Here is a 19421-nt window from a genome sequence, read left to right on the forward strand (position 1 = left end):
GTGTCATTTCCCTGAGATTTGTTTACAAATAGGAACTCCAAGGAATACCTGAATTTAACTTATGTCCAGCTTGAGGTTAAGAAGGGAGAAGTAGGGTCTTAGAAATCATCGGGTTAGCTCGTTTTTTTGGAAGGAAAGTTGTAAACAGATATTAATTAATTGAGTAACTCATTGCTAATGCTCAGCATATTTCAGCTTAGTGTGCTTGGCACCTTATTTTCCTTCTCTCAGCTTTGCCCTAAACTGTTGCTGTACTCCAAGGAAGATGAAGGCTTAGCTATAGTAGGCGTTGCATATAATGCATCTGCCTCAAAGTTATTCTGTCCTAAGTACCTAAGTTCTTGGAAATGTTAGGCTTACATTCTTAACTCCTTGTTGGAGCCCTGTTAGCACTGTTAGAAAAAATGAAAGCCTGAGACGAGGCATCGTAGGTCTGTGTGAACAGGATAACTCCCCAGGTTCTTTCTATTCTGAAAAAGTGGTTTTTTTCTGTTAATTTTTTGCAGCAGTGCTGGAAGAGAACTTGTTTGTTTGTTTGTTTTTTGCCTGTGTGAGAGCAGGCAGACGTGTTTTCAAACCAAGTGACCTCATTCTTCTTCTCTCCCGCCGCTCTTTTCAGACTAACGCATTAAACGTTGTTTTTTCTGGATTGTTCATTGGTGGGCCAGTAACATTCATTTCCCCATGTTCTTTCTACAGCAGTTATCAGCGGAAGTATTAAGAGAGAAATTAAAAGCAGGGCAAGTGAATGATGGTATTTCTGCTAGGATACCATCTGGCTACCAACAGCTGCAGTGTGAGAGCTTTTTGGAGCAAGGAACATGGAACAGTGTTGCTTTTGCCACTCTATAGTGCCAAAGAATGGAGCCGTGTCCTTTTGAAGGTAGTATAGGTAGCATTTAGCTATACGTTTTCATTTAACTATTGATGTACTTAAATGAATAACCTCATATTCCTTTGGTGAAAATATAGTTTGCTTAGGCTCCCAAATATTTGTTAATAGCACCTTGGCAATGGGTGTCAAGAAACCTAACACTTGCAGGGTCAAAAGCACTTAACATGCATGCTGCTTACTGACATAAAATACCAGCTGTTCAGTATGACGTTCAGGGAAGTTTTCACCACTTCCCTCTGTTTCAGGTGATTTTTACTCTATGCTGCTTGGCGTCCTCTTCCTGTCTCCTGAAGGTGATGTGGGAGTTGATGGAGTGTAAGATTTCAGAGCATTCTGTTCTTCATAAAACCACTTGTATCTCAGGCACTGGGGCTAATTGCTAGCAACTTCTCTCAGAGCTGCTTTCACTTACTTTTTGCACAGGCACTGTAGGGTTTTACACCTGCAGTTAGAATCACGCTGTCGTTTGAGTCGGAAGGGACCCTTAGAGGTCACCTCTGTATTTTTAAGTGTGTTTTTTAAACATTCAGTCCTTTGAAAGAAAGTTTGTGTTTTTTCATGCAGTCTGTGTTCTCAAAATGGATGTGAGCATTAGGTAGGTGGGACCCCACAGGTCTGCAGTTTGTTCTTCTCCCCAGACTGGCGTTGCTCCTCCTCCATGTCTGTCCAAAGGCTCCACAAAGCCACCAGGCAATCTGCAGGAGTAGTCATCATCCTTAGAAAGCACTTTCTTAATATCTAACCCAAGTCCTCCTGTCTTCAGAAACCATCTGTATTGATTTTATTACTGATGTAAATACTCTATATTGAAATTGTCTTTATATGGAAATTAAAAAAATCTCAGAAGGTTGACGTGTGTGCTGTCGTTTTTCCTTCTGTCAGCTTCTGTTCTGAAGACTCAGTCTGATTTGAAGTGTGCTCAGTTAACTCATGGTGTGTAGTGTCTGCTTGAGGAGTCCTGAAAATGAATACACGGCACCGGGGTGTCTGTAATTGTTTGTGGTCATTTAGTGGGTTCTACTTTCTTGGATGTGTGAGCATATAGAAGAATACTTTGTAAGCTAGGACTGTTGAGTGAAATCCCACTTACTACAGTGCAGTGGTGTTCCCCTGATCAACGTGGAGGACACGATGTGTGGAGGTTTCTGCTTGCATGGGTGCGAGCTCGTACAATACCCCATCTTGGAGGGGCTGAGGGCCTGGCACGCAGCAGGAGCTCTTTGTGATCTGCGACTGTGGCTGCATCACCGCCTTTACAATGTCCAGTAGAATTACTGTTCCCTGCAGTTGTGGTTCTGGAGCCTGGGGACTGTCCTCACGTGCTATTTAAAAATGATGCCCGAGGGTTAAATGTTGGAACAAAGCACGTGTGATTTGAGTGACTGACTATTGAGAAAGTCTTTACCTTGCTTTCAGAAGGAGCAGCAGAAGTGGCAATTTTATTTGAGATAAGCCAGTGTCACGTCCTGCCCACAAGGTGTGGGGGAGGTGACTGGATTCATGAATACCCCTGGTTACATTAAGGCAAATTGGCACGCAGGGGTCCACGCAGCCAGATTTCATTTCTTGTGCGATTGAAAAAAAAAAAGGGAATGAAGATCTTTTTGTCAGATGGGTTCCTCTCTGATGCTTCGTTCTGCTTAAACGGTCGCACTGCAGTGAGCTCAAAATTGATGCCCCTGAGCTGCGTGGAAGCTGGTACTGCTGAGTGTGAAAGATTGTCCTGAAAGCTCATTCCTCAGATTCAGGAGTGCATGGAGACTCGCATCCACACGAGGCACTGTTGCTTTGTTTTTGTTCTTAAAAACAATCCCGTGAAACGAGCGTGCTTGCGGGCAGGGCTGCTCTGGGAGTAGCGGTGCGGAAGGTTAGAAGAGCTCAGTTCTAGCGTGCGCTCTCCAGAGGAGGAGGAGCCCGTAGTGAGAAACCAAAGCACGAGCACGGAGCTGATGTGCAGGCTGCAAGGCGTGAGGATTACGGACCTTACCTTGCAGAACAGATGAGTGAAAGGGGATTGACTTTTTTAGATATTTTTCTATGTACACATGGTGAAGAAATCAGGGTGGGAGTAGAGAAAAGTCGTTGTGAACACACACCGTGACCTCGCTTCCTTCCTGAATAGAAACCTCACAAAACTAAGCACACCTGAACTTCAAAATTATGTTACTGTGTGCTTGTAAGCAGTTAATAACACAGTGTATTGAAGGAGCCAAAGGCCTAAAAGGCACAGAGGGTTCCAAAATCAGCCTACAAAAAAGTTGGCAGTGTGGTTTCTTGCCAGGTCCTGTGCTTTGATCAAAACAGTCCCGTGCAATGCTACAGGCATGGGGCAAAATGGATGGAAACCTGCATGGAGGAAAAGGAGCTGGGGCGGCTGGTCAGTAGCTGGCTGAACGTGAGCCAGCAGTGTGCCCAGGTGGCTAAGGCAGCCAATAACATCCTGGCTTGTAGCAGGAATTGCGCAGCCAGCAGGAGCAGGGGAGACTTTATCGCACTCCACAAGTGCCTGAAAGGAGGTTGTGGTGAGGTGGGGATTGGCCTCTTCTCCCAGGTAGCAGTGATAGGATGAGAGATAATGGCCTCAGGTTGCACCAGGGGAGGTTCATGTTGGATATTAAGAAAACTTTCTTATCTGAAAGAGCAGTGAGGCGGTGGCACAGGCTGACCAGGGCGGGGCTGGAGACACTGTCCCTATAAGTGCTCGATGGTGGTGTAGAAGTGGCACTGAGGGACACCATTAGTGAGCATGGTGAGGGTGGACTGTTGGTTGGAACTGGTGATCTTTGAGGTCTTTTTCAGCCTTTATCCTTCTGCAATTCCTACCCACACAGCTGATTGCTCAGGCATTGCCTCAGCTGCTGCTGGCAGTACAGCAGGGAGCAGGCACTGGTACTGCCAGCCTTCAGCCTGCCTCTCTTTGCTCTATTAGGTGGAGCGTGCACAATGGCAGCATGCACAATGTTTGCCTTTTGCCTCTCCTGGCTAATCTGTGGTTTCAGCTAGCCAAGCGATCACCTGGCATGCTTCCTACACTTCTAACACTGCTTCAACCAAAGCAAACAAAAAAAACCCCTACAAAATCGTTACTCCACCTGTTTCTGCTGGTAAGCTTCAGCCTGCGGGTGCTTTGAGGGGGAGGGGGGAGGAACACACAAGCTGACAAAACCCAGGTCTTTGATCTGCATGCTAAAACTAGCTGTACTGCTTTAGCCTCAAACAGCCTCATTAAAGAAACTTGTCAGCTGTCAAAGAGCAGCCTTTGCACCATTTTTGTGTTTACTTTCTCTACAGTTCCTAATGAACTTTAGCGTTGGTTACGAATGCTCTGGTCCAAGGCAGTGTCTCACACATTGTTAAATACATATTTTAAATGCAAATAAGGACTTGATACAGAGGGAGACTTCAGCATGTTCACATTTCTTACTAGGAAGTTGCATATATGACACTTGGCATTTTTTACTGTGATTTCCCAAACACTGAGCCAAGCCCATTGACAGTGAGAGGTGAACAGTTAATACCTGTGGGAGGGAAGCAATGAATGCCCGCACTGTACAGTTCTACTTCCGTAGAAACTTTTCTGTAATAACTCTTGTGATGTAATGCCTCTTCCCTGAATGGCTGAGAAAAAAAAAGTCCCTGTTGCTTGGCTGCGGGTGGGTGGTGTGGGGTTTTTTTGTTGTTCATTTTTTTTGATTCACTGGCAGAGTTACTGTCAAGGTGGTGAACGACAGCTGCACATGCCGTGCCAAAAGAGGCAGGGAGGCGGCTCAGGAGGAGTTCTCAGCGCTGTTGCCAGCTCGATGAATGGGGCACTTACAGAAAATAGAGAGACCTGAAACCCAGAGACAAGAAGCCACTGTTATGGATTGCAGCAGGGAAATCCTGAGGAGATATATGAGGGAAGAGCTCCCAGTAGGAGTGGTTATGTGTGAGATGACTCTGCCATCAGCTTGGACAACCTGAGCTCTAGAGTCCCCAGCCAAGAGAGGTTGTGTTCCATGGGTCTGAGCCCATGAAATGCAGACTTATTGCAAATAGTAGAAAGCAGCCAGAGGTAGCTGTGGGAGAAGCACTTCTGGGGTCACATTTTCTTCTCTTACGGTCAGGAACAACTTGCTCTAGTGGGAAATAAAGTGATAAGGTGTTGCTATTGGCTGAGATGACTCAGGCGCTTCCAGCAGGAAGGTATTCAACTTTCACCTCTGTGTGGCAATAGTCAGTCTTCAAGAGAAAGAAGTCTGTTTACCCAGTGGTTAGAGAGGTTTTTATTCCAGTAATGGAAAGAATTCTTGCATCCTCAGCTCTGTCTGTTCACAGAAGCACCAGAACTGCTGAATCATAAAGGTTTAAGTCAAAGCAAATGCTGCATCTGCAGCGTAACTAATGTGGATGCTGCTGGGAAAAGGGATGTTTTCATTTTCCATTTCTTTATAAGTCCGATTAAAATTATTCTTTAGCAATTCTGTTTCGTAAATGTGCTCATATATTTAAATGTGCTGTAGATGTGTTGTACTCAAGGTGAGTATGTCTATATGGGTGTGTGTAGCTGCCACTCACTAGGATGGAGTTGTTTTTATCACACAGCACTGAGGAGACGTGATTGAAGTTCATGAGAAAGAAAATGTTACAGATGCTAAAAACAGAGGAATTATCAGCGGGTGTTTCAATAATGACAAAACTATGTTAAGAGATTGCATCACGCTGCCAGGACCAAGTACAGGACAAGCATTATTGGCGCTGTGTGGAAAGCCCTGACCTTTTCCGTGGCCTGGATGTTTCTTTCCCCATTTAGCCATAGCCTTTCTGGAGAGCCCTTCCAAAGAGGTAGCCAGCCTGGCCCCCCATCATGCAGCCACCCAGCTCTGGGAGGTCTTGCCATCATGGGAGGTGCTGCTGCCAGCAGTGCTTCTGAGAAAGCTCCACACTTGGGTCCCAATTAAGTTGTGTTGGTACAATTCAAGTAAATACACAACCTGTGACAGGCATGACTAAACTCTGATGGTATTTCAGCCTAGTGATCAGTTCATACAAGTCCCTATTCCCACACTTTTCTGCCTTTTCCCAAAGCCAAGATGAGGGGTTAGGCAAATTTTTGTTTCTGCAGACAAAGGTGACCTGTTTCTTCAAGCAGTCAGTTTCCACATCACTTATTTCTTGGTGGGCATCACTACCATGTGCTGCTCAATATGGGCTGTCTCTTCTTGCTCACTGATGCGAGGGCACTTGGCCCATGCTGGGATACCCAGTGTGCCAGCACTCTGTGTGGTCACACTCTCCATAACACCCATAGGGCAACAGCTGGCTTCCTGCAGACTGGCACACACAGCAGTAAGGCATCTAAAAGTGCAGAGTGAGATCACTTTGCCACAAGCCCAGGATCCCAGGTCAGGGCATTGGGATGTACATACCAGTAGTACAGCACTCAGAGTTGTGGTGCCCGCATGGGATTGCTGCAGCCTGACAGTTCAGTGAGCAGTGGCACTATTATGTCCCAATGTTTTGTGTTAGTACAGAAAGACTTCTCGTGCTCTGCAGCACTGAGTGACTGGTGAGCTGAAAAACAAAATCATAGCATAGCAAAGAGGCAAGCTTGTGCGACAAATTTTTGGGATAAAGTACTGTCAGACATTTGGGAATTAGTCCCTGAAAAAAAGAAAAAAAAAAAAAAGACATTTTTCTTGTTAGTTTGCTTCATAATTAGTTCCAAACTTCAGAGTGACCACAGATGCCAAGAACAATTGTTTAATTCAAAACAACACATATGTTTTTCAGCTAACTTAAAGCCACAATAGGGATTTTTTTTAAAACATAGGCAGTTTAATAATTACTTCCTCATAAGACATGCCCAAGAGGAAGAGAGATGCTCTCAGTCATGGAGCTGCTCTTGTAAGCATGAGGGGGATCAGGCTTTCCTCTCTCTGCTTTCTGATGCACCTGCTGCAGGACAAGATAAGCAGTAAGTAAAGGCTTTTGATTCTGTTCCTACCTGGGGAGGGGGCTGAGTGTGCTTGCGAAGCTGCTCAAGTCAGAAAGTCTCTGGATACAGAGGTTGGTTTCAAAAGTCCTGTAATTTCCAAATTAGTCCCATTTTGTCTTTCAAAATGCAGCTGAAATGAGCATGATGTCCATTGCATGTACTTATAGCTCTGCTACCAGCTTCAGTTCAATTTGTAGGAGTCTTTGCTTCTGAGATATGCCACAGTTAAAGCTGCAGGCATATGAAGTTAGCTGGGTCACAAAATCCAGAAACCTCTTAGGATTTGGATGCTTCAGAGAGAGAGTGTTAACTGATTCTGTCATCGGTATCTGTCTCAGTTTGGAAACAGCTTATCTTGAAAGCTGTCGAGCAGCTTTTTCCAACGGTTCAGATGGGAAAAGCAGTGAATTTCACTCTGTTTTATGAGACAAGAACCAACAAACACAGCTGTAGAAACTATTAAAACAGCTACAGTCCTGGCAGGTGAAATCTGAGATAGGAATGGCAGTGCACCTACCTTGAACTACAGGTGCAGCTGCGTACTGCAAATCTTGCGAGCCGATCAGAAGAGTTTGTCTGCTGGGGCATCCACTGAGCATCTTTCACGGCAATAAACTCAATTTTGAAAAAGAAAAAAAAAGCATGATTTGTTTCTTTCACAATCCTGGCTGTGGTCTGTAAATTCTACATCTGGTTGATGCAACATGGAAAGTTTGGAACATGAGATTCAGACCTAACTTCCCCGCTGGCCGCTAGCCTGGAACTGCACGAGCAGCGTGTGCCTGGATGTGGAGGTGCTTGCCTGCAACAAATGTGTGCTGTCACTGTTCTTTACTATTTGCAACCATTTTAGTCCTGGGAAATCAAGACCTGCAAGATGCAATCAAGCCACGGGAAGTACGGTTTCACTCACTGAACTTCAACAACACCCTGCACTGGCAGCCTGGGAGCACTGGAGAGGGAGAAGACACGCTTTACTTTGTGCAGTATAAAGTGTAAGTGCCAGGGGAACTCCAGCATGCCTTATTCAGAAGCCCATCCCTGCTTGGCAAGCCAGAGGGATCTCTCAGGTGCCAAAGGATACCTGTGGCACAGCCACGTCCTTCACTGCTGCCAGCTCCCTGCACTTATCACAAGCCCATAAAGTGGATCTGAGCAGCCTGAAGGAAACAGAGGGCAGGGACATCTAGCAATGACACACGCCCTCGTGGCACCTCAGTGGGGCACAGACCTACAGCTTATGGGAGGCCCCTGGGGCTGCCAGCCTGCCCCAAGGAGATCTGGCAAGCCATGTGCCTTGCAGGAGGACATTCAGGGGTTCAGTGGTCCACTGTGCCATAGGGTGAAGTGCTGGGACTTGTTACCTGGGGGAGGCCTGCTCCTCTCCCTAGCACATCTGATCCAGCACCTCACAGTATAAGAGCCTTTAGTTCCTTTGGGGAAATGAGCCATCTGAACTAGCTCTGTTCATCATTGAACATGCCAGCAAAACCACAGCTCAACCCAAAATGTGGCTTCCCACAGAGCAGGTCACTCACGTCTACTTTAGGTTTCTTTCTGAAAAGACAGCGACCTGTAGCTTCCAGACACCCATGAAAACAATATACCCCAATATCCTATTGAAATAAATCAAGAGCTTCCAGAGAAGAACTCCTCTTAGCACAGCTGGGTGAAAATTGAGTGTTACAAGTCTGTATAAACCTGGTTGCCAGTAGCTAGGTCTCATATTGCTCTTCCTCTCCCTACAGGTATGGGCAGAGCAAGTGGCAAAACAAAGAAGAGTGCTGGGGGATTCAGAGCCATTTCTGTGACCTGACGGAGGAGACTTCTGACATCCAAGAGCCCTACTATGGCAGGGTGCAAGCTGCTTTGGCCAGCATCCGCTCCGACTGGAGCCTCAGCTGCAGATTCACTCCCTGGAGAGAAAGTAAGTACAAACACATGGGCTCTCTGAGCAGGGGGCTGGATTTTCTGCAGCATGGAGCACAGCATTTTTGCTCCCAACCTGCTGTCACAAATGATCCCTTTCTAACTAGAAAACTGTACCAAAAGTTGTGTGTCCACAGCTCTATAGTGAATTGTTGCAATAACTTTCCACACTTGAACCAATTACAGGTGAGCAGTATCTTATCTACAATTAGGAGATCAGAAGTGCCTGGCTCCCTTCCACTCAACCTCTCCCTTGAGGCATGAACTACACAGAGTACTCACAGCAGTTTCAGGGGCCGCTGGAAGGATTGAGCACAGTGTGGAAAATAAGAAAATGTTCTCTGCTAGAGGGAAAGGGGAGGAGAGAGAAGGAAGCTACGTAGCCAACGGCCTTCTCACATGCATGTGTTTTTCTCATGTGTATTTTCCTGACAGTGGTATATTTAGAAAGGACACGCACAGAGCTTTCAGCTAGTACAGTCACTGTAATCTCATAGTCCACAATGAAAGGGCAGGACTGCTAGAACACCAAGCAGTGTCAGTGTACCTACCAGTGAATTCCCATGAATTACCTATATTTTCCCCTTTCTGGTCAAAGCAAAACTGAACTGCAGACACTAACACAAGTCACTCCACAGCCCTGAAGAGCAAACAGACTTGTTCTGTGTAGGCAAGACCACGTGCATTGAGCTACAGCTGCACCTTGCAGCAGCAGCAGCAGCTCACCTTACCCTGCACCACATCCTCCTAAAAAGACGTGGGGCAACCACTGCCTTCAGGGCTATGCAGGCACCATGTGAAACCCCAGCTGTGTTTAATCAAGCAGGCTGCAACAAGTGCTTAGAAGAATGATAGAAGCTGTTCCTTGAGCAGATGGAAGTTTGCTCTCTTGAAGCTCAGGGTCCTGACTCTACTTTTTGCCAGGTCTGCATACCCCCAGATCACAAACTCCACCAGGGTACAATCACTACAGCCCAGGCTGCCACCAATTTTAACTTCCCTGATGTTCTCCTCTGCATTGATGAGCACCAGGTTCAGTGCGGCTTCACCTCAGGTTGGTCTACCTAGTACCTGGACCAGGAAGCTATCCTGAACAGACTCCAGGAGTCTCCTGGCTTGTCTGCCACCCACAGATATCCCAACAGATATCTGGGTGGTTGAAATCCCCCATCAGGACAAGAGCCTGTGAGTGCAACACCTCCCACAGATGAATCAAGAAGGCCTTGTCAACAGGCTCCTCCTGTTCAGGCAGCCTGTAGTAAAACCCAACCACTAGATGTCCTTTACTAAACTGATACCTGATTTTAATCCATAAGCTCTCAACCTAGTCATGGTTGTTAATTAGACAGCTCTTCACAATCTATCCAGTTCTTAACACAAAGAGCAACTCTCCCTCCCCTCTTACCCTACCTATCCCTTCTGAAGAGCCTGTAGCCTGCAACTGCAGTATGCCAGTCATGAGATTCATCCCACCACACTTCCATGATAGCAACCAGATCATAATTTTACAAGCACATTATGGCTTCCAGCTTCTTATGCTTATTTCTCATGCTGCATGCATTAGAGTAAAGGCACTTCAGCTGGGCTTTCTGGCACACTACCTTTCTTGAGAGGCCCTCCCTCAAACCTCTGAAAGAAATACGAAGTTCTCCCCCACTGCTTCGTAGAGGGACACAAGAAGGTTTCAGAGAGGAGGTTGGCAACATTACCACCTCTGAGAGGTTCCCAGAAGATCCTACAGAACAGCTGGGAGGTTTTTCCATGCAATCTCCTGGCATAAGAGCAACCCCAAGCCTTTCTCTGTCCCGCCACACTTCAATCTCCAAGATTCTCCAGAATCCAAAGCATTCTGTTCTATGGATCATTATTAATAATCATAGAATCACCAAGATTAGAAAAGATCTACAAGATCATCTGGCCCAACTGCCAACCTATCACCAATAGTTCTCACTAAACCACGTCCCTCAACACAATTTCTAAATGTTTCTTGAACTCCTTCAGGGCCAGTGACTCCAGCAACTCCCTGGGCAGCCCATCCCAGTACCTGATCACTCTTTCAGTGTAGTATTTCCTAACAGTCTGAATCTCCCCTGGTGCAACATGAAGCCATTCCCTCTAGTCCTATCACCAGTTACACAAGAGCTGACTCCCAGTTCACCACAACCTCCTTTCAGGTAGTTATAGGAAGCCATGAGGTCTCCCCCGAGCACTCCACACTGAACAATCCCAGCTCCCTCAACCAATCCTCAAGGCCTGTGCTCCAGACACCTCACCAGCTTCATTGTCCTTCTTTGGACTGGCTTCAGTGTCTATCTTGAACTGAGGAGTACAAAATTGAACACAGAATTCATGGTGCTGAGGTACAGAGGGACAATTACTTCCCTGCTCCTGCTGGCAACGCTATTTCTGATACAAGCCAGGATGCCATTGGCCTTCTTGGCCACCTGGGCACACTGCTGGCTCATGTTCAGCCAAGCATCAACTAATATGCTCAGGCCCATTTCCTCTACACAATCTTCCAGCCACTCTGCCCCAAGCCTGTAGTGTTGCCTGGGGTTGTTGTGGCCAAAGTGTAGGACCCAGCACTTGGTCTTGTTGAACCTCATCCCATTTGCTTCAGCCCAGTGACCCAGCCTGTCCAGATCCCTCTGTAGGGCCTTGCTAGCCCCAGGCAGATTGACACTTCCAGCCAACATGGTGTCATCTGCAAACTTAATGAGGGCACTCTCAATCTTATCTAGGTCATCAATAAAGGTACTAAACAGGACAGGCACAGTACCAATCCCTGGAGAATACCACTCAAGACCAATCACCAGCTGGATTTAACTTCATTCTCCACCACTCTCTGGACCTGTCCCTCCAACCAGTTCTTTACTCAGCAAAGAATGTATCTGTCCAAGCCATTGGCTGTCAGCTTCTGCAGGAGAATACTGTGGGAGACAGGGTCAAAGGCTTTGCTGAAGTCTAGGTAGACTATATCAACAGCCTTTCCCTCCACCAGGCAGGTCACTAGAGAAGGAGATCAGGCTGGTCAAGCAGGACCTGCCCTTCACAAACCCGTGCTGGCCAGGCCTGATCCTCCAGTTGTCCCACACATACCACATGAAACTGTGTGTTACTAACACAAGTGTGTTATTGTGATGATGGAGGGGGATGCTTCCTATTAAAGACCTAGCTGAAAACTGACATCTGGGGTCTAGAATATGGCTAGGCTATGTGCTATAATCATGCTCACATATAATCATGCTATATTTGTTTATACCCATAGCTACGATAGGACCTCCAACTATAAAGGTGGTTCACAGAAAAAAATTCATAATACTAAAGCTCCAGGCTCCACGTTCGGCTTATAAAAGGAAGAGAGGAAGCATGATACCAATGACAAATTATTATGACCTTCTGTACCAAGTCTTCATAATTAACAACTTGCTAGATGAGGTAAGTGAATATTAAATATAAACACTTTACCATTGAAAAAGCCAAGAGAGTGTGGACACACTCTTCCCTTTTACAGCTGAAACAGTTCCCTCAAATTGCAAGTGCATAAGTGGCAGTGTATGCATCTAAACACAGAGAAAGCTTATTTTTCAGGAATTGAATTTGCTTGTACTGGGTTGTAACTAATCCCTTCTTTCTTCCTTCCCATTGGCGTAGTATTTCAAAATCTATGGCCTAGTTGAAACAGTGGGGAAATGAGGGTTGTAAAAGCAGCAGGACCAACACAACAAGGTGTTATAAAAAGAATGATGCTCACCCAAGTGGGAAGAATCTAGATTTGCAGAAAGACTTCACAAAAAAGAAATCTCTTGCTAGAGATCCCTCCTCAGTGGCAGTCAGCCCTTTAAGTGAGTCTAAGAGGGGTGGAGCCAGGCATCAGGTCACACAGGTGGACTGCCTTCACCTCTGCTCCCAGGGCTGACCAGGAGTTTTCTCCAGGTGCTCAGGCAGTGATTCAGGCTGTGACTCAGCAGTTCCTACACAAGGGCAATTTTGAGTGTTTTTTTCTAAGAAAAGAAAAGAAGAAAGGAAAGGGAAAGGGAAAGGGAAAGGAAAGACAACACCAAAGCTAACACATAAAAAAATATTGCTAGGTAGTACTGTTGACTTAATGCAAACCCATGTGTTGCTCTGCACTCTCCATTCTTCCTGACTTAGTCATAGACACGCTTGCCAGGGCAATGTGTATGACCTGCTCTTTCTTCTCCGTCTGTCCAAAGCAACACAGAGTGCTGGTGTATGAAGGAAAAGACAAGGTGATCAAAATAGAAGATCTTAGGCGGGGAGTCAGCTACTGCATCGTGGCCAGAACATCAGTGCTGGCACTAGGCCGCAACAGCGCCTACAGCAACAAGCAGTGCACCAGGCTGCTGTGACCAGGCAGCCACCGCCGCAGGCCAGACTAGAGAGGATGCAGCAAGGTCACAGCCACCTCCTCACCAAAAGGAGAAGGTGATGTATGGCAGGAATGCTGCTGTCCCACAGGGCACTGTTTGTCAGAGTTCTTGCATCTTTCTCAATTTATTTCACACCAGATGAAAATGATACAGCCAAGAGGGTTAGAGGAATGGTGTGGATAATTATTTGCATGCTGTTGGAGTGCTCAGAAATGCCTCCTTCTCTTCTTTCTTCAAACAGTTATGCACAGTATTGTTTCATCAGTTTTTACTGCTGTCAAGCAATTATTAAACAGAAAAAATGAGTGGCCTCCAGCTCTGTTAACAAGCAGTTCTGCTGCAACTTCTCCAGGAATTTATCCGATGTGTTTAATCTAAATGTGCCCATCCTCACTTTATGGCCATTATTTAGGTGTTATATGTTTAAAAATGCATTGTTTATCAAATTTCATGAGTTTCCATGAGAGAATGCAAGAGTTATTTCAATTAGCTGGTCTGAATAGTCTGTTTACTCACTTCAATTATTGTATTATATTCATGTATCTCTTGTTCAGCAGAAAGATTTATTATTCATCCTGCCTTGCAGGCAGCAAAGCATCATAGACATCAGCAGCATTGGCCACAGCAAGCTTAAGTTTGGGTCCCTTCTAAGTGGAGAAACCAGGGAATGTTCAGAGTTTGAGCCTGTGCTTTGGGTTGCTACCTTGTTATAACACAACTGTAACAGATTTTCCTTCTTCTGCTTTATAATATGCTTTCCAAGTACTGTACAAAGCTGAAAGCTCAGGTAAGACCAGAACAGCCTACAGAGGTAAAGGAGGGGTGCAGGCAGAGAACATGCATTGCATCTTCAGTTGAATTCCATAGCATGCAGCTTAAACGTGTACTGCAGCAGCAATTCTTTCTCTTCCCAGTTACTGCAATAATGGTGGAGGATGCCTCCAGTTACAGGCCCAGCCGTAAACTGACATCTGGGGTCTAGAATATGGCTAGACTACATAGGTGGATGCTTTTCAAGTTAAATCTTGCTGCATTAAATAATTAATGCATCACAATCGTTTTATGTTACACAAATCCCAAGGATTCTTTGTATGCCCTATAGCACAATTTAAGACAATATGTATCTGTACTTAACAAAGCAAAGAGCCTTGTATTGTAATAATAAATATGTCAATAGCACTTGTGAAAATATCTTTAAGATTGTTTCTCTGGTTTTCTATTGTAAAATTTGGAGTTAAAATATGATTTATGAAATAGAAGTTTCAAACACTTTATTTCTTCTATAGCAAAGGTTGTAGAAGACAGTGAAAAAGAAGTCCTTTAAAATATGTGTGCCCAGTGCTATGTCTTCTCAGCGCAACATTTCTGCGAGTTAAACCAGTATGCAATTAGGCAGGAAATCATGTAAACTGAAACAGAAAAGATCTTTGCTTTCAGTTAATGACAGACAGTTAAAGGGAAGAGACCTCTATTTTAAACTCTAAACGATGAACAAATGCTGACCATCACCTGTGATTTCCAATGGTTTGACTCCTCCTTGTCTTTATCCTACAAGGTGTGGGCACTAAGCCACCAATGAAGAGGTGAAGTGGCTTTTTTCACTCCGAGGGTGGTGAAGTGGATTTTTTTCAGTTCTACAAGGTCTGTAACTAATAATAATCTTAACATCATTCTGCTATTGGGAATTAAATGAGGCAGTGAGAGCAGGACAGGCATAAGAAAGCAAAGAAAGCCCTTGCATAAACGGAGTTCCCTGCTACATATTTGCTCTCCACTTTTCCCTTAATTCCCAGATACTGAGGTGGATTAGTTCATTCTAAATGACAGACCTGGAGTTCACATATACCCTGTCCAATTTTCCTTTTTTGTCATCAGTACCTCACCTACAAACAGCACTGCTGAAAGCAGAAGCAGGATGCCAGCAGCAGGAGTCTGGGAGGAGACCATGCTTAAGAAACAGAATGCTGGTCACTTGTGCCTTCACCAAAATAAAAAAAAAGACTTCACATATTAAATATTTCACCATCTGATTCTAGCACATGATGTATTTGAATGACCACTCTTGCAGGCATCTGTGTTCATGCACACAGTCCATAAAATCAGGTTTCCTCATAAGCACTTCCCTATTTACTCCTCTCCCACTTCTTCCAGTGGTTTTACCATGCCTTTGTTGCACAGTTTCTTAATTCAGGTACATTTATTTGAGAAATTAGACTGATTAAACCTGTATTCAATACCTAACCCATGACAATTTCCAGATCTCAACTGATGATAAGCTGCAAGACTCAGTGCTCCCCTGCTGCACCCCTTGCACTGGGCAGAACCTCCATAAAACCACCCAGGCCAAGTGTTAGGAAACAGAATGCCATGTATTGCAGCACACCATGTATTGCAGCACTGGTGACTTCATCCACTTCAGTTATCACAATCTGAATACTTGCAGTAATTCAATCTTGCTCTAGGGCATCTCATTTTCCTCTTGTTAAACAAAGATAAAGTTTTATTATGGTCACGTCTACTAACCCTGGTCAGTGAATAGTCTCTGGTTACGGTACCTATGTCAGATTCAGCGCATAAAACTGTTTAGGACTCTAAATCTTCAGCAGACTTTATAAGGAAGAAGGTGCCTGAAGAGTTTGGACCTGACTGGGAGTGTGGTAGGTGCCATGCTATAGAATCATAGAATTCTTAGAGGCAGAAGGGACCTTTAAATGTCATCTAGTCCAACTCTTAACTCTTATGGACTCAGAGAAGTTGGAAACCAATTTATTTATTTATTTTTAATTTATTAAAATTATACTGAATTGTAGAGTGGGAGAAAGAATAGGAAATCTGAAGAAGTCTTGTGCTATCATATTTGCTAACCAGATTTAACTTCCTTAGCAACAACAGAGCCTTACAGAAAGCAGTGCAAGAGTTGCAGGAATTGCTTCCATTCTGACAGCATCATGATTTATTATTAACAACCCCATGACGTTCTGCACAAGTCAATTTTCTCTTTCTATTTGAAATGTGAATTTATTTTTGGCTCAGCTCTGTAATGTAATTTTACTGGGGAAGGGTTTAGTAAAATGGTTAGTGTCGTGTTTTTCTCCACAAGCAGCAACAGTACCCTGTTCCCACAAGAAGCTCCATTGGGTTTGCAGAACAGAGGGCTCATGGAGGAATAAGTACTTCACTGTAGCATGCACCAGCTGTATGATCTGCACACATAGCACCTAGATAGTATTGGTAATGCTGTTCCTTTTAAAAACAAAATTTTGGATGCTTTGGACCATATGCTGCACTGCTGTTAATATCTCTGTGAAGGTGGAAAGGAGGAAGAGCTTTCTCCTAGGCTATGAACAACAGCAGGGCTTTCCTGAAGGCAAGGGAGTTTGGAAATAAATGGAAAAGTGAATTCTAGCATTCATCCCCCTTCCTTCTCATGGGTACAAGGAGGTCTCTGGTGTGGGTCCACCTCTCAGAGCTGGTCTGAACTGGCACGTGGGGTGTTCAGCACCCAGGCGCACAAGGCAGGATGCCTTCAAGTTGTTGGCTTGATCCCAAGAATGAGGCACATTCTGGAACTCTCCTGGCCTATTCTCTGATGGGAACAGTGGAGAGCTTTCTGCAGTGAAGCCTGAGTAGGGTGGAGGAGAGTAGTGTCCACACAATTCTTCTACAAGCCATTCCCTCAAGCACCTTTTCAGCATTTGGAGAGAGCTAGGCCTACCAGCCAGCCTTTCAGAGCCTTTGATTGTGGAGGGTGCCTGGCAGGATCCATTTTCCAACACAGGCCATGCCTAAGAGATTATGAGATTACATTTGCTGACATTTCCAGCTAGCCTGTACTCCTGGCACGCCATTTGCAGGGCCCAGCTGAAAACACCCTTCCCCCAGTTTTGTGCCACTTGCAGAGACACTTTCCAGCAAAGAGCCAAATCCCAGCTTCTGATTCAGGAAATAGAAATAAATTCTGATTGCTAGAGCCACAGCATTTCCATAGATTGGAAAGATGAAGAACAAAATCAGGACTTGCACAATCTGTTCTCTAAGATCTCGCCTGCTGCATCACCGGGGATGTCCACAGTCACATGCTCAGCCTGTCGCAATGGCCATGTCCTCCTGTCACAGCTGGGCATCTTGCCAACAAGAAATAAATGTTATATCTTTTCAGAGCATGCCATTATTGATCTTTGTGTGAAGTGGAGCCCATCCCACAAGGCCAACCCCTTCTACCTGACCATGCTGAATCTATGGGATAGAGTAACAGCTTGTCTCCCACTGTAAATGATCAACTTCCTGTTCTGCTGGCACACACAACTGCAATATTCAACTACTAGGAATTCAATAACAGAATTCTGGAAAAGCTGATGGAGCAACAGCAATGGAGCAGATGCTCCAGCCTTATAAATTAGGAGAATATTATGCATAGCCAGCTGCACCATATAAACGCCCAGTTTTATATGATGCCATGATCCTTGGTGTTTATCATATGGTCTTGCACTGGGCCAACCCTGTTCACACCTCCCATATATCTGCTCTAATCAGATGTAAACTTGGGGGTTATTTGCTTGTATGACTTGATCTCAGGTAAGAACCTTTCTCCTGGCCTAAGGGTGGGATGTGTTTGTGAAATGATGTTGGTTTTTGCATCAGTTCTATCATATGTTATCAAGTATTCTACTCACAGTGAATTTCTTCTAAACAAGATTTTCTGTGGATTTCCTAAGTATTTCGGTGTTTGCAACAATGACTGAAGGTATTAATCTACAAAATCTGTCTTCCAATTAAAAAGAAAAAAAACGAAGCAAGAAGAAAACAAAGTCTCAACTCCTGAGGGTTAGTTTGTCACAAAGGACACAAGACACAAAGGAAGAGTACACGTGCAGAGAAACAGGGAAAGAAATGGCACTGGTGTTCATCAGTGGCAAGTGTACAGTATCTTTAGCCACTTGTCTTCAGATTCTTTTATAAAATGTCTTCAAGAAGAAAAAAGCTTGAAAATTGAATTGCCCAAATGATGAAATAGCTTGCTGCTGTGTTGCAATTCTTACAAGTTCAAACAGCCCTTGCTGCCAGAATTTTGTCTTGAGATGGGAAAAAAGTGGGAAGATTGAGCCCTGATGGTTACAAGAAAATTTCAAGAAGAGAATTCCTTAAAAGGAATTTACCTGAAGCAAACGCTGAAGATTCACTAACAATTTTTATTTTTTTAATTATGTTGCTTTTCTACAAGGCAGAGAGTGTAAGGTCACCTTACACTGACTCTCATCAATAAATATCCTCAGCGCTGACAAAATGTAGCCCAACAGGATGACACGGTTGGGGACTACAGAGGCGTCCTTATGTTTAAACAGAAGAGAACAATGAGCATCTGCTGTGCTGACTGTTGTACCTACAAGAGTGATTGTAAAATTATCATTACATTAATATCTCTATGTCTTCAAGTAATGTCATTCTGACACGAGAGAGGCATTGTTTATTAACTTTGGGTTCTTTTTTCTTGTTTGTTTGATTTTGTAATAAATCATATTGATTCCAAGAAACAGCCACAAGCACTTGTTTTTCATCTTGAAACAACGGATGAGCAAGTATTTTTAACAATGTTATGGAACACTGGGTTTGTTTAATACTTGATAAATGACAAGCACTTGACTGTCGCAGGACTCTGGGATGAACTCTCATTTCTGGGCTAAATTCTTATTCATGTTTTTTATATTGAAAAGAATTAAGATTATAAAATTTATCAGCAAAAAGAAAAACAAGAGTTGACTTAAAATCATGGTTCAAGTTGATCTGCACAATCATTAATTGTATAGGTTCATAAGTTCATAGGTACATTAGGTTGGAAAGGACCTACAAGACCATCTAGTCCAACCGTCCTCCTAACACCATCCCTACCCACTGAAATACTAAATCAAATCCCTTAGCACCTCATCTAAACGCTTCTTGAACAGCGCTAGGGATGGTGCCTCAACCACCTCCCTAGGCAGGCCATTCCAGTGCCTGACCACTCTTTCAGAGAAAAAATGTTTCCTCAGGTCTAATCTAAATCTTCCCCGGCGCAACTTGTGGCCATTCCCTCTCGTCCTGTCATTATTTATCAGAGAGAAGAGGCCCACCCCCTCCTCACCACAACCCCCCTTCAGGAAGTGGTAGAGTGCAATAAGGTCTCCTCTGAGCCTCCTCTTCTCCAGACTAAACAATCCCAGCTCCCTCAGCCGCTCCTCATAAGACTTGT

General features: G+C 44.5%; 1 protein-coding gene across 1 annotated transcript; it reads left to right on the forward strand.

The window, feature by feature from the left end:
* The first annotated feature begins 6395 nt into the window (after positions 1-6395).
* On the forward strand, positions 6396-14337 carry IL22RA2 (interleukin 22 receptor subunit alpha 2). Its single transcript, XM_065733225.1, has 5 exons — positions 6396-6850; positions 7716-7867; positions 8621-8799; positions 12070-12239; positions 13019-14337. The coding sequence occupies exons 1-5, from the start codon at positions 6737-6739 to the stop codon at positions 13172-13174; spliced, it is 771 nt and encodes a 256-aa protein (XP_065589297.1). The 5' UTR covers positions 6396-6736; the 3' UTR covers positions 13175-14337.
* Positions 14338-19421: the final 5084 nt, after the last annotated feature.

The sequence above is a fragment of the Cyrtonyx montezumae genome, unplaced genomic scaffold (assembly GCF_038088225.1).
Source record: "Cyrtonyx montezumae isolate F1298 unplaced genomic scaffold, pur_monq_1.0 scaffold_0, whole genome shotgun sequence".
Lineage (NCBI taxonomy): Eukaryota > Metazoa > Chordata > Aves > Galliformes > Odontophoridae > Cyrtonyx > Cyrtonyx montezumae.